We start from the raw sequence: 16,179 nt of genomic DNA, 5'->3' as shown, positions 1-16,179 counted from the left end.
CGCTCTTTCTTCCCTTCGTATTTTCAGAGCAATCAGTGCCCGCTGATCTGGAGAGCAGCAAGGTGGTGTCATGACTTAGAGACTTAACCCCTCATAAAATGGATTGCATCATTGAACTTTCTGGGACTTCTGCCCTTGGATCTCTTTAGACCTAAGAGCAAGTACTGCACATATTGTGAGTGTCAGCACCAAGCCTCAGGCATACTTTATATCTATGTGTTTATGGTATATTAAAAGAAAACCTTGGTTAGTGCATTTTAGAATGGTTTCCAGCAAATGCCTGGAAGGCACATAACTCAGATTGGACACTCATTACAAGGAACAAGCAGGATTCATAATCAGGACATAAATAAAATACAATCAACTTGCAGAGGGTCGACTGCTCCTTGGGTGTATATCATTTACCGCAAAATGCATAAAATGTTGTCTTGAATATGTACATGGTTCTCATTTAGTCAGAGCCATTGTGATTTATGCCAGAGTCCATATTCTTTAACAAGGTCGGCTGAAGAAACCCGAGGACAAATAGGCTGCATACTATTTGTGCTTTAATTGAGGTAAAAAGCCCAAAGTATACCAATAAACTTTAATTATCTCTTAAAATACTGAGAAAAAATGTATTATAGTAAATATTTTTATAAAGGTTATACTTAATTTAAAAAAAAAAAAAAAAAGGGCACTGTTAAATCAGACCAATTCACGCAAAAAAGCGAAGACAGTTTCATGTTTAGAGCTTTTTATTTTGAAAAATAAAATACAAAAAAAATCAATAAAATTGTAAATGTACATGTTTCTCAAATCCCAAACCCTAACCCAACTTCTTTGGAAGTTTGTTTTTTTTTTTTTAATAATTAAACAGAGATAAGTTTTTAATGTATTTCTACACTACTGCTCTAGTGTTGCTTGGCAATTGTGGGGCTGAAAACAGCTCTAGACATCCTTTCTTCACATGCCTTAAGTTCCTGACTTTAGGTAAAAATGAATTAGGTGACAGAAAACAAAGGGGAGCTCACTGCACAGCAGTGTCAGGAATATTTAGAGTAATTTCTCCTCTCTGGATGCTGACTGGGAAAGTTTACCTACCCCCCAATGAAGAACCAGTGTTTTGTTTTTTTTTTAAAATGAACTTTGTAATGTACATTATCAGCCAAATAAATGTACAGAGCGACATGTCATCAAAACTGCAGAATAGATTGCAGGCTTCCTAATGCCACTGTATTCAGCTCAGACATGAGCAAGGTTACCACTGCATTAAAAAAAGAATCCAAAAATATGTATTTTTTATCAATTCAGTACTGACACTACTATATACTGCAAGTATACATTATATTTCAAGGTTTCCAAAACCCGTACCCAGGTTTTCAACTCCAATAAGTGCATGAACATATATCAAATATGTTGTGAGAGCATTCATGTTTGGCTTAAAGTAAATTTACCAAAATATCATTAATACAATGCTGGTGAAACACAACTGTATGTGTCTAAACATGAACGTACATTTATTTAATACATACTTTGTGGAATGTAATGCAATCTATTTTCCTAAAAGAAAATAACGGACGTCACAGCATTGAAATGTTCGGAGGCCACATAGTGAGGAAAAAAAAAAATCAGGACGTCGAGTACTTTTAACAGAGATAGTTTTCTCTTGTTATTTAAAAACAGATACAGCTGGTAAATATACAGTACTACACCACTGTTAGATGGTGCAAGCCTCCTGCCATTAAAGTGCCTTTATGCAGACCGGTGGACTCATGCCCATGTGAAAAGAGATGGCAAGCAGCACAGACAGCCAACAGAACAGATGCACATCATAGTCTGCTCATAGCATGAAAAGAATCATCATGGATCCACTCCACAGACAGAAAGCACGACACCTAAGGAATAAAATGACACTTCAGTCAAATAAGTTTTAGACTGGACTATTAAGTAAATACATGTTAAAAGCAATCAATATACAGTATTTAGCAATTGTACATACATCTTTCTACACTCTGGTTAATTTCTAAATAGACCACACTGGACAGAAATGTATTGCAGTATGATTGTGAATAAAAATAGATTTTAGGAAAATGGTAACTAAAAAATGTTTCAAATTGTGTGTTTTCCTAGTTCTCAGACCCCACTGTCAAATGACAGATCCAGGTCTTCCCCCTAGGGATTGATCTCCTCAACAAACTGGGAACCATTCACCATGGTTCCTGATCATATGATCACCTTGATAGCTTTGACATAATGATCACATGGTTTTGTTTCCAGATCTGTCTAATCATGTTGTCACAATGCCTAACACAGAGAGGGAAATACAGTGATAAAAAAAAGAATATCTGTCCGCTAATAATAAAAACCTGAGCAGGGTAGTTATTAAAATAGGTACCAAATAAATGCCTTTAAATGTCCTTAAACACTGTAAAAACATTTTTTAGGTAGGTAACTTAGTCATAAAGGTCTATTTATAAAAAAAGACCTGTTGTACAATGACAATACAGAACTGTACCACATCAGGGCCCATGCACTGGGGCAGTGGTTCTCAACCTGTCTAGTGCCATGACCCCTTGATAAAATTTCCCAAGTTGTGGGGACCCCTAGCAGTAAAATTATTTTCGTAGCAAGGGTTGTCAGCATTCAAAGCAAGACGAGCAATTTGCACCCCTAGCCCCCGAACATTTAGCGTTTTCTGAGTCCCTTCCACTTTTACAGTATTAAAACCCCTTATGGTACATTTTAGGATGTATCACTCTTTGTTCATCTTTCTTTCCTTTTAATCTCTCTCTATCCTAATTTCTTGGGGTTTTTTTTCCCCATTCCCCTCTCTAGCCATCTTTTTCTTATTCTTTCTCTCCCTTTTTCTTTGTTCCTCCCCCTCCTTTCCTCTCCCTTCCATGTATTCTCTATTTTTATTCCTTCTCTTACGCCTTGGGGGGTGGGGGGGAATTGGATGAGTGGCAGTGCTGGGGGGAGTTCTGATCAGCCAACTTAGGTGCTCCTGATCAAGGTCATCTGCTGATCTGAGGACTGTAGTGGGGACTTTTAATGGCAACGCTAATCACAGGTAGTGTGACTCACTTGTGTCTCCAGCTCTGTGGTGTCTCGTAGCAGTGACACCTATGCCAAAATCAGAAGATAGGGTCTCCTTCAGCCCCTCCCACTTCACATTCCTCACCAGTCAGCTGACCTCTAGTCTCTGCCCCCCCCCGCCATGCCATGAACTAAATGAGCGGTTGGGAAGAGGCTGAGTGGGTGGCTGCGGTCTCCAGGAACAGCCCAGCTGGGCTTCCACAGGCTTCATGGCCAGCCTGCTGGGCGGCCACGAAAAGGCTGGGAGAGCGGTGCGGGCTTCAGGAACAGCCAAGGATTTGGTGACCCCTGGCAAATCGTCATTCAATCCCCAAGTTGAGAGCCACTGCTTTAGGGAGAATCAGAGGCATATTCCTATATGTTGGAAGAACTCTGATCACTTTCTCTCACAACTGCAGCCTATAAAAAGCCTCCTCACACACAGGAATACATAGAGGCAAAGTTACTACTGTTGGTAAGGTCATTGAGGATGTAAAAGTATTGGAAACAGCTGCACCCTTTGCAACTGATGTACATTTGCCAATGCCTGTGGACAAATCTCAATTTTACAGTAAGACTGAGGTGTAGATTTATTACTTCACTGTAGAGCTCAACTTAACAGAGATTCTTACCTCTACAGAGAACACGGATTTGCTATTCGACAGCTTCAGTCTGTAGAAAAAAAAATTATACTGTAAGTCTAAACTGATTAGAATAGAATGTAGTTATTAGTAAGCCCTGAGAGCATAATAGAAAGAATGAAGCAAAACTGGCCCACACATATGATACAATCTTTCCAAAAACAGATACAATAAACTAAAAAAATAAACAGAAAACTTTCTACTGTTTTTTTTTTTTTTGTTTTTTTTATTTTGCTGTCATACACACATTTGTATGCATAGATATACAATATACATAAACAGGAAATTTTCATTATCCTGGTCAGATTTTGAAGGCTGATAATAAATCTGTTTTCAACGTGCAAATATCTTATGTAGAGCGTTCAGAATAACTAATCTTACTACAGGGCTGCACATCTGTATTATGTACAAAATATACAACATGGTTCCAAGTGTAAGGGACATTAATGTATATCATCTAAATTTCCTCTTTTTTTTTGTTTTGTTTTTTGACAAGGTCCTTGCATTAAAATATTGTTTATAACTTCCTAAACAGAACTATCCACTGCCAAGCTTACTTTTGTTGGCTCTTTATGTATCCATCCTGTTCTAAGCAGGGGTGATAATATAAATTTAGTTTACTGGGTAGTAGTCAATCCAAGCTGATTTAGGCCTGGTTCAAACTATTGCGATTTCAGATGCAACTTGAGTTGCATAGAATTGCATGACAATGGAAATAAAATCAATGCAGCACAGCGCAGTGCAATTTTGGAAAAGGGTCCTGTGCTACTTTGGCATGATTCCAGCATGAGTCTGGCCCCAGAGAATGTGCAAACCACAAAGTAGCATCACATAATTGCACTGAAAGTTGGATCAAAATCTGACCGCAGCAGTGTGAACCTAGCCTTATAGTCTATTTATTCATTGGGTTTTCAGTGTAGCTGTGGTTTCTCTCTGCTGCCAGTAGGTGTCACTGGTACCTTTGGCAATAGTGTGATATAAGAATTATACTGAGATATGAATAGTTATGTCCCCCCTAGCCAACCAGTATGAGGTTTATTGCCACTGATGCATTCTGGGGGAGAGTAAAAATCTCTCTTCCCCCTGGGCTCAGACCTGGGAAAGGTGCATGTTCAGCAATTGAGAAGGCATTTGCATGTGCTTGGTGCAAATGCCTGGAGGCAGAAGCCTGCCTGTCCAATATAGTCCTGCTGCCTGAGGCCCTGGGCTCAGGAAGGCTTGAAGAGGACAGGGATCTGGAAGGAGAAGTGATGCCCAGAGATGCGGGTGATCCTGCTGCTGGAGATCCTATGGAGGGGAAACTTGCAGATAGCCTGGAAAAGCATCATAAGAATAACTGTGGATGCTGTTGTTGGAGATATCACTGCTTCTTCTGAAAAGGGTACAGGTTTGCTGGTTTCAGCTTACAGGCCCTTTTTGCCTGTAATGAAATCTATGAATGACGTCTGAGTCTGCAAGTCAGTATGAGTAAGTTCCCTACCCCTCTCTCCCATGTGTTGTTTTGAAGAATAAAACTTGATTTAAAGTTGACTTTCACTCCCCCTGGGATACCAACATCACATCTCCTAGGAGGTTGCAGGATGAGGGACATAGAGCAGCCAAAGGGCACACCCAGCATGCATCATTGGGGACTGACTGCCTAAACCCAAAAAAGGCAACCAGCTCCCATCGATAAGGAGGCGTGGGACCTGGGCTATGTCACCTAAACAGTGGATTGCAGCAGGACCACGCTGAATTTGCTGGGCAGGTCCGTGGGTATTTTGAACCCAACCCAGGTAAGTATTGGAGAAAAAAACATGGGGGGGGGTTAAAGTTTCTCTTATGATATATATTAACCACTTCAGCCACGGAAGGATTTACCGCCTTCCTGACCAGAGCATTTTTTGCGATTTGGCACTGCGTCGCTTTAACTGACAATTGCACGGTCGTGCGATGTTGTACCCATACAAAATTGACATCCTTTTTTTCCCACAAATAGAGCTTTCTTTTGGTGGTATTTGATCACCTATGCGGTTTTAATTTTTTTTGTTCTACAAACAAAACAAGAAAAAGCTATATTTTTTACGTTTTGCCATAAATATCCCTAAAAAATATATAAAAAACTAATTTCTTTTACAGTTTAGGCTGATATGTATTCTACATATTATAGGGGATAGATTTATGGCATTTTTATAAAAAAAATGTTTACTAGTTATGGCAGCGATCTGTGATTTTTATCATGACTGCGACATTGTGGTGGACAGATCGGACACTTTTGACACTATTTTGGAACCACTGACATTTATACAGAGATCAGAGCTAAAACTAGACAATGATTGCTGTATAAATGTCACTGGCAGGTAAGGGGTTAAACACTAGGGGGTCGATCAAGGAGTTAAGTGTGTTCCCTGGATGTGTTCTAACTGTAGGGGGGATGGGCTCACTACACGATAGAGATCACTGCTCCTGATGACAGGGAGCAGTAGATCCCTGTCATGTTGCTAGGCAGAACAGAGAAATGCCTTGTTTACATAGGCATCTCCCCATTCTGCCTCTCCTTACCACAATCGCGGGCCGCAGGTGAACATAGAGTTCGTGGGACCCGTGGGCACACGGCCGGTGGGCGCGTGCTTCCGCTAGGGTGGGGATTTCAAAGGGACGTACAGGTACTCCCTTTTGCCTGCCCGTGCCATTCTGCCGGTGTAAATCAGCATGCAGCTGGCGACATGTGGTTAATACTTGAATTGACGGCATTTTCTTAGTGCTAAAGTTAGTTCAAAAGATTACCATGATATTGCAACATCCTTTTGAAACATAGTGTGTACACAGCAGTAGAGGACTGGAGGCATTTAAAACACACGCCTTTGACAGGAGGACAACTCCTATTCAATGTGAAAGCAGGGAATTATTTTAAAATGAGGGTTTGTTGAAATCACTAAACAATAAGCATTTATGAATTCGCAAGAAACCACATAATCTACAGTCCAGTGTCTGAAAACTGTGTCTTTCCCTACACCCTCCACAACACTATGACAAATAACAGCTTAAAAATAAGGTCCTATTACGCTGTGGGATTAAAGCTTACTTTTCTTGAATAAGCCCTGCTTATCTATTATGAAGAGCCACACAAGTCCTTTTTCTTTAATTCTCTAAAATTGTACTACCAGTAGCACAGGAACCCAAAAACATTGTTACAGATTTGCACAGAAATTAAATTACATGTGTGATATATATTTTTGTCTCTAAGAACTTAGAGTAGTTTTTCTTTTGGTTCAGTTACATCAATTCTCGTTCCTGGTCTGCCTTATGGTATTTGAACCACTACCATCTGGTATGTGGCATAGTCTATTATCTAATGAGACATCCTTTCCTCAGTGTTATACGATGACACCACAGTGAATGTGTGTATTCCACATACTGCAGACTCTCAGGTTGTTACTGCAATTCAGCTGTGCAAAGGATAGAGAAGCTTCACCAAAGAACCAATGTAAAAACAACATGCAGCTTTGTAACAGTCAAGAAAGCAGTTAGTAGTGCAAGGCTAAGCACTGTACACATCTGCAAGTAGAACTCCAACCAGATTTGGATACAGTGGGTAAGTGTTAGAGCTTCTGATGGGTTTGAATGTGCCCTCTGGAAGATTTCCACGGGAAATTACTCCAAGGATTACTCCAACTGGAGCACCGAGTGGAGAATGGTAAGAACCTTTGTGAATGTTTTTGCTGTCCATATCCCTCATTCCTTTATTTCTTGTTGTGTCACAAGGTCAGAATGTAGAGAAAAAGTTTCCAGAGAGAATATAGACCAAAATAAAGTCCAGAGATTCTAATCCTCCCCCTTTATCCAAAACAAAAAAAAATATGATTGGAGTCCTCCTTTAATGAAGGAATATAGAAGCCATTTTCCTCAAGTGATGAGCGAATCAGCTATAAAAGTAAATCTTCAGATTTTTGGATTCTCCAGCTTAAATATTTTCCATTCCGCATAGAGTTATACAATTCATAACTCCAGGATTGCCAATTGTCTGATATTCTGCAGATCAGACAAATCTCAATTCAAATATTTTGGGCAATCACAAAACCATGAATTGACAACTCTTCTGATTCGATCATCCCTACTTGCATTCCTCATTTAGACCATATTTTCTATAACGCATGCATACCCAAAAGCCAGATTTTTTGGTTACCCCACCACCACACATTTTCACCCAACATTAACTTTTATTGCAGGCTGAAAATTAGCTGCAACAATTCATGCAGATATATCCTTGCCTCAGAGGTTTCCTACCCGTTTCTTCTTTGTCTAGAATACAAAAAAACCACACTGGTTCTTAATGTAATTTCTATACAAATTAATAGTAGTGTCATAACTAATATACAAATAATATCAAAGTAACACATAACATTGAACGTATCTTCTAGCTGCATATTCTGTGTAATGCTAGAAATGAGGGCCTTTTCCTACTGCATGACACTTCTTGTGTCTGCTTTCAAATTCAGGGCAGGAAGGCAAAGAGTTCTGTAAATGTAAAAATATATGTAGATCTAAAATGTTAAAAAAAAATAAAAATGAAGGTAATCCTACAGGCTTAAATATTCAGACCCCACCCCCAATTTGATTGGAACTGAAGCAGAACTAAATTGTAAAAACAAAAATTGGGAGCAGTCATCTCAGTGCCGGAATGAACTATTGTGCACACATACAGGAGATGTACAATTCCCTGCCGGCCAATCAAGATAGCCAAAGACCCAGCAGAAGCTGATGGGAAGATATTGGCAGACGAGGGAAAGGTGAGCATTTACAGACTTTAGTTCTGCTTATGATACATGCTTGCATATCATTTTTTTTATTATGCATTTCACAGATTAAGACTTTTTATTTTCAAACATGCACCAATCTTGTTAGGTATGAAATGAGTGTAGTGGTCTTTTTATTGCACACGCACCCCTAAATTTGACATTCTCTTCATTGCACTGGTAACATGTTATGAGCTGTTTCTGATGCCTGTGTTGCTTAGTCTACTGCTCCACTGGCATTAGTGGACAGTCCCAATGTAGTCCTGGTTCTGGGCACCCAGTTATGCCACAGGATTAGTTACTTGGGACCGCATAGTCATTCATTGAGAAGGAATCTGTGGATGGGCTCAGATTCCTGAAATAGGGTAGTAGGGTAGTAGCACACAACTATACGGTACCAGCTTTTCACAGGAGGGCACGTAAGAATCATTGATTCCCAGCTTAGGCCAATAATAAAGGACTCTGTCATTTCAACCAAAGTATTTGAAGATTTGTAACAAAAAAAAGAAAAGAAAAAGTAACTGGAGTCAGAAGTGGTCGCTTACTGGCAAATACCCCCTGTGAAGACAAAGAACATTTTAGGTTTAGTGCACTCTGCCTCCAAATGCTTGCTAAGAACTCTTCTAAACCAAAACTATCACACAAATTATTACATTTTTCTATCAACACAGCTGTATATCCATTAATGCTGTTGAGTTGAATTTATGCTACACTAATGCAAGCATATCAACACCTAATGGATATACAGGAACTTAGAACACGGGTTACTGACAGACGAGCTTCCCATTAAAGTGAATGAAGGCTGCAAAGCATAAGTGCCAGAATAGAACAGAGGATTTTTGAAGATGTCAGCCACAGGCTGTGCAGCCCTGGCAAGCCACATAGTAAAGTTCCATGTTCCTCCTGTATTTTTTTGATAACATACATTCATCTTGCCATAGATTTTGACCAAATTTCCTGTGCCTTTGTAGCTCACACATCCCCAAAAGCATCAGCGATCCACCTCCGTGTTTCACAGTAGGAACGGTGTACCTTTCATCCTAGGCCTTGTTGACTCCTCTCCAAATGTATCGTTTATGGTTGTGGCCAAAAAGCTAAATTTTGGTCTTATCTCTCCAAATGACTTTGTGTCAGAAGGTTTGGGGCTGGCCTGTGCCGTTTGGCGTATTGTAAGCGGGATATACTTTGTGGCATTTGCGTAGTAATGGCTTTCGTCTGGTGACTCGACCATGCAGCCCATCTTTCTTCAAGTGCCTACTTATTGTGCATCTTGAAACAGCCACACCACATGTTTTCAGAGAGTCCTGTATTTCACCTGAAATTATTTGTGGGTTTTTCTTTGCATCCCAAACAATTTTCCTGGCAGTTGTGGCTGAAATTTTAGTTGTTCTACCTTTGCTTTCAACAGAACCACTAATTTTCCACTTCTTGTATCGAGTATGAAAACTGCTGATTGGCATTCTTAATTCCTTGGATATCTTTATATCCCTTTTCTGTTTTATACAGTTCAACTACATTTTCCCACAGATCCTTTGACAATTCTTTTGCTTTCCCCATGACTCAGAATCCATAAACGTCAGTGCAGCACTGGATGAAAGATGCAAGGGTCTGTCAGGAGTCCAGAAACTCATTGACCTTTTATACACACACACACACACTAATTACAAGCAAACAGATCACAGGTGAGGATGGTTACCTTTAATAGCGATTCAAACCCCTTTGTGTCAACTTGTGTGCATGTTATCAGGCCAAAATCACCAGGGTATGTAAACTTTTGATCAGGGTCATTTGGGTAGTTTCTGTTGTCATTATGATTTAAAAAGAGTAAACACAGCTGATAAATAATAAATGGCTTCAGCCAAACACTAACCATGAGTGAAAGAAAAGTTTTTGTGTTATCATTCATATTCTATGAAAAATGGCCAAGAAATCATAAATTCTGCCAGGGTATGTAAACTTATGAGCACCACTGTATCTTTTCATGTGACAACACTGAAGAAATTACACTTTGCTACAATGTAAAGTAGTGAGTGTACAGCTTGTATAGCAGTGTACATTTGCTGTCCCCTGAAAATAACTCAACACAGCCATTAATGTCTAAACCACTGGCAACAAAAGTGAGTACACTAAGTGAAAATGTCCAAATTGGGCCCAATTAGCCATTTTCCCTCCCCAGTGTCACACAATCTGCATAGAGGCTGGAAGACTGACTGCCTGACCATAGAATCATTGTTGCAAAGTGCATAGCTATCAAATCAGCCAGAAAATCATGACACCCCAGTTTTGAGAGTACTCTCCCAGGTCTTCTGGCAGTTAAATGAAAATGTTTAGGCCTATGGGAAATTATTTTCATCTAAAAGGCTGCTCTAAGGAGGAGGTGATGTCACCACACGGAGGAGGAAATAAGTAGAACAAAGCTGAATGAGCTGGCACCCAAAAACTCAAGGCTAAGCCTTACCTTCTCTGTGCATGTCCCTGCAAAGATAACAAGGGTAAGCAGGGGTTAGCAGGGACAGGGGGAACAGTTGTGAAGTATGCATTTGCAGAGTTGCTGGGTGGCAGAGAAGGGAGTCAGGTGTGCAGGATGAGAAGGAAAATGCAATGTCAGGGTGCAGATAATCAGGTGTACTGAGCTTTTCATAGGCCTGAATGCAAAAGCTGTCTAATTGAAATCCTTCTCCAACATGGTATAGGTTCCTATACTGCATAACTCATGGATCTAAGGCAAGTGCAAGGGATAGTAGTTAGCATGGTGAGGGGGTCATTAAAATAGTTGTTTGTAAGTATGCTTAGCCTTTAGGCCCCCTTCAGGCCTACGCATTGTGGCAATGTGCATTTTACCCCAAATTATCTCAACACATGGTAACACAGACACTCGGTACGCTGTGTTGCGGTGCATTCATTTAAAATGGGACCCTAGTATAGCATGTGCCAACAGAACTGCATACTTGTGTGGTAAATGAAAAAAAAGGTGCAGTTCTGTTTTTTCCTCAATTGCTGTGCACTGGCAGCCCATTGTTGATGAACTGGTTGCCTTAAAGTACTACTGAACTCTAAGCGCTTTTTAGTTTTACACATTTAGCATAATAAAATAAACAACTCCCAGTAAACTATTTGTTAAAATTCTTACCACAGCCGTTTACAACTTTTAATGCTGATGGCTCCTGCTCTCTCCATGCTGCTTTCCTCAACTGCCAGTCTTTACAGAAAAGTGTTAACAGTGGACAGTGTAGTCTGGAGCCAGTCAGTTTGCAGAAAAGAGGAGGGAGGAGCAGGGGAGTGCTTTGTCATCCTAGGCTACATGTGTGTTTCTACTGATGCACACAGTGTATAGATACAACTCTAGTCCCTGCATGCATGGGTGGCTCCATAATCAAAAAGGAGTCTGAAAAGGAAACCTAGGGCAGAGGTCGTGTCACCAGCTTAAACTGGAACATAGACAAGGATTAAAAGATAAAGAAGCTGCATACTCAGTAAGTGAATAAATCAGCTGATGAAAGCACTTAGGTTTAATATCACTTTACCTTACCACATGTAAACTTTAATGTGTATGCAGTAAGACAGCTCAAAGAAATGAAATTTGCACTATTGACCATGTGATGTGTGGACTGTGAAGACTTAAAGCAGAGTTCCACACAAAAATGGAACTTCCACTTTTCGGAACCCTCCCCCCCTCCGGTGTCACATTTGGCACCTTTCAGGGGGGAGGGGGGTGCAGATACCTGTCTAAGACAGGTATTTGCATCCACTTCCGGCATAGACTCCCATGGGAGTCTACGCCTCTTCCCGTCCCCACCGCGCTGTCTCCTGGGAAACACACAGCTCCCAGGAGAGAGCGGGGACCACTTGGGACGCGCAGCACGACTCGCGCATGCGCAGTAGTGAACCGGGAAGTGAAGCCGCAACGCTTCACTTCCTGATTCCCTCACCTAGGATGGCGGCGGCAGCTGCCGAGAACCGAGCGGGTTCTCGGCGTCGCCTGCCGACATCGCTGGACCCTGGGACAGGTGAGTGCCAATGTATTAAAAGTCAGCAGCTGCATTATTTGTAGCTGCTGGCTTTTAATATTTTTTTTTTTTGGCGGTGTGGGTGGACCCCCGCTTTAAGACGGGGCTTCCCATTTTCCAAACTTGCTTTATTAGGTTAAAAATCTTAGCAAATATGTTTTAAAGCAGTTAAGAGCTTAAATACATTGAAACACTTTTATGCCCCGTACACACGGTCGGACTTTGTTCGGACATTCCGACAACAAAATCCTAGGATTTTTTCCGACGGATGTTGGCTCAAACTTGTCTTGCATACACACGGTCACACAAAGTTGTCAGAAAATCCGATCGTTCTGAACGCGGTGACGTAAAACACGTATGTCGGGACTATAAACGGGGCAGTGGCCAATAGCTTTCATCTCTTTATTTATTCTGAGCATGCGTGGCACTTTGTCCGTCGGATTTGTGTACACACGATCGGAATTTCCGACAACGGATTTTGTTGTCGGAAAATTTTATATCCTGCTCTCAAACTTGTGTGTCGGAAAATCCGATGGAAAATGTGTGATGGAGCCTACACACGGTCGGAATTTCCGACAACAAGGTCCTATCACACATTTTCCGTCGGAAAATCCGACCGTGTGTACGGGGCATTATTGTTAAAAGAATTGTCATGTTATATATGCATACACACAGATATAACTGCCTTATGATTGATTTTAAAGGGTAACTTTCAAATAACATTTTCTAAATAAGTAGAAGCAAACAGGGTCACTTATCCAGCGCTCAAGATAAGAAGTAAATTAAACTAAACAGCTGCTATAATCAAATATAACATTAAGGAGAAAGCAAAAAAGTTCTAAAGAAATAGGTTCTTTCCAGCTTAAGCAGCGCTCAATCTGAGCACTGCTTAAGCTGGAAAGAACCTATTTCTTCGGAACTTTTTTGCTTTCTCCTTAATAGCATTTTCTACAAACACTTTCTAAATATTTCCTTGACCCCATGCTGATCTAAAGTACCCTCCTACTCCTCTACTGTTTTTTTGCCACAATGTTTACCTGCAGCTGTTTTTTTCTCCCCTCGCTAATCCATATACTAGCCCCATAGAAATCTATAGGGCAGTGGTCATCAACCCTGTCATCAGGGGCCACTAACAGGCCAGGTTTTATGTATTACCTTGGGGAGATGCAGACTAGAATACTGCAATCACTGAGCAGCAAGTGATATCACCTGTGAAGTATTTCAGTTATCTTGCAAACCTGGCCTTTTAGTGGGCCCTGAGGACAGGGTTGATGACCACTGCTATAGGGTACTACTGCATGGCCTGGACATGACATTTAATGACAGTGCCACTGATGGTCTTTAAACCTACAGCGATCTCTGCATATACCAGGAATCAGCTCCCAGCACGAAAGTCTCACATCACGAACGTATTTGTAGCACTCATTAGATCATTGACTTTAAAATTCGTAAAAGATTAAAAAAAATTAAAATTAAAACATGAGAAGACAAAGTACGTGCACTTACACTGGTGGTCGCTGTTCCAAACACATGGAAGCGGTGGTGTAATGTCCGCATCACGTTATGATGATGAGCACCTGGCGTGATGAGGAGGGATATATAAGGACCCATATGGCGGTGATCATGTTTTTGGAGTCCTTGGGAGCCTGGTTTCATTACCACACACAACTGGCAAGTTTGTTACTGCAGCCTTGTAACTTGGATTGCTGATTGACTGTGGATCTATTTGCAGCATGGAAACCTGACTCTGGTGCCTTCATGTCTTGCAGGGTTAGGTGGGTATTGTTTACCTCAGGTCCCCTCTTCCCTTACCATTGGACTCACTGACCCTTTGTGTTGTGCAAGGACGTGAATTCCACACTTGTAACCCAGAGAGATATATATATATATATATATATATATCAGTATGGTGGCCTGAATTTATGGGAGGAGCCCGGGGGGTATTTAAGCAGCCCGCTCACCTGTGGTGCTTGTCGGTTTCCTGTGCGCGATATACGTCACTAGACCGACTATTCGAATACCAGCGTCCGCAAGTTCTTGTCTCACAAGTTCCCGCATTCACAATTCCGTGCTCGAGAGTTTCGAAGTCCGTGTTACCGTTTCGTAGTTCGTACCACGCGTCTGGCTCGGCTGTCGCAGGTAGGGTCCCGTCGGACTTTTATTTTTCACGCATTGTTAGATATCATGTCACTAAACTGTGATATCATACGTACGAATCACTCGCAAATTTCACAACGTAACCGCAATGCATACCACTCGCACTATCGTTATGTTACCATTTCTCGTTATTTAAAACCACCGCGACGTAGACGTCGCTTCGTTTCAGGCATGTCTAAATTGTTACTACGCGTCATTAGACAACCGTTGTAATTCGCAATGTCGCAATTCCTTGTCGAAGTTAAGTTCGGTACCAAATCATTTCTCATTTCTGTACATTTCTAAGCATTTCTAACATTTCAACCATTTCGAATCATTTCATTCATTTCAGTCACTTACCGCGCTCCAATTCGAATCCAGTCGCATCCAAAAGATGCACCGATTCGTTCCGGTGTGCCCCAGTAGTTACGGCCTCATTTCAGTACATGCTCCAGAGTTACGTTCATTATCAGTCGCTCGTTACGACTCACCGATTCGTATCTCTGTCATGGTATCATTTCACTGCCACGTATTACGCTCCGATACTAATTTCAGTCGCATAAAAATGCACCGATTCGTCTCGGCGTGTCCCAGGTATTTGCCACATTTCTGAAACATGCTCCAGAGTCTGGATCGTAGCTAGTCACAGATATCGGGCGACCAATCCGCATCTCTGTCATGGCAACTATTACCATTCATTTCACTCCCACATGGCATCACCGTTTTCGAAACCAGTCGCATCCGAGATGCACCGATTCGTTACGGAATGCCCCAGTTAATTCGGCCGCATCCATACCTATACCAGAGCTCGCTTCGTTGCCAGTCGCAAATGCGGCACAACCAATTCGAGCCTCGGTCAAGGTGAAAACATTTCTGTCATTTCGTTGTTTCATACTGAGCTCCGATTCGAATCCAGATGCATCAAACATGCACCGATTCGTCCCGGTGTGCACCAATGGCTTTTCGATTGCCTCATTTCAGTACATGCTCAAGAGCCTGGTTCACAGTCGGTCATGGCAAGAGATTTCACTCATTTCATAATCAAGGCAAACGTTTCAAATCATTTCGTTGTCACTAAGATTGCAAATAAGAAAGGAAAGGAGGAAACAAGTTGGGTAAGTATGGCCTCAGGGAAACAAAGCAAACTTGAAATTCAAGTCACCCCCAATAGGTTAGTCAACCAAAAACATGATCTGAAGGACAGGATATCTTTACCAGATCAACCATGTCCCAGGCCGGCAGCGAAGACCTCACGTCCCCCCTGTCACCTTCTCCGGTCTCAGAGAGCGGCAGCGTTCAGTCCCTCAGAGGATGGACTATCCCCAAATTGACGGCAGAGCTAAGACGCCGAGGCGTGCCCTTCCCCGCTACAGCTAGGAAAGGCGAGCTGTTCAAGCTCCTCTTCCCCCCACCAGTTGCAGCAGGACCCAGTACCCAGCAGGCATCTCTCCAGTCGATATCCTCGGCCATCTCACAACTTCACACTATGGTGTCGTCCCTCTCTACCTCGGTCACGGACGTACAAACCAGAGTGGCACTCCTGGAGGCTCGGCCGGCCGTGGC

At 41.6% G+C, this 16,179-nt stretch overlaps 1 protein-coding gene across 7 annotated transcripts in view; it reads right to left on the bottom strand.

Moving 5' to 3' along the window:
* Window positions 1-719: 719 nt before the first annotated feature.
* The window catches only part of TPST1 (tyrosylprotein sulfotransferase 1), a 128,604-nt gene continuing 113,144 nt past the window's right edge, over window positions 720-16,179 (bottom strand). For 5 of the 7 annotated variants that reach the window (XM_073615115.1, XM_073615116.1, XM_073615111.1 and 2 more), the window contains 3 exons: window positions 7,965-7,979; window positions 3,690-3,729; window positions 720-1,877 (listed from right to left, as the gene is read on the bottom strand). In XM_073615115.1, coding sequence (XP_073471216.1) covers window positions 3,712-3,729; window positions 7,965-7,979 — 33 coding nt within the window. In that variant the 3' untranslated portion in view covers window positions 720-1,877; window positions 3,690-3,711. Of the gene's footprint in view, window positions 1,878-3,689; window positions 3,730-7,948; window positions 7,980-16,179 lie in introns of all 7 variants that reach the window. The other 2 variants (XM_073615117.1, XM_073615118.1) reach the window with 2 other exon arrangements.

This window comes from Aquarana catesbeiana, linkage group LG02 (assembly GCF_042186555.1).
Source record: "Aquarana catesbeiana isolate 2022-GZ linkage group LG02, ASM4218655v1, whole genome shotgun sequence".
Classification (NCBI taxonomy): Eukaryota; Metazoa; Chordata; class Amphibia; order Anura; family Ranidae; genus Aquarana; species Aquarana catesbeiana.
Note: the sequence above shows the minus strand (reverse complement) of the source record. Positions and strands in the feature narration are given on the sequence as shown.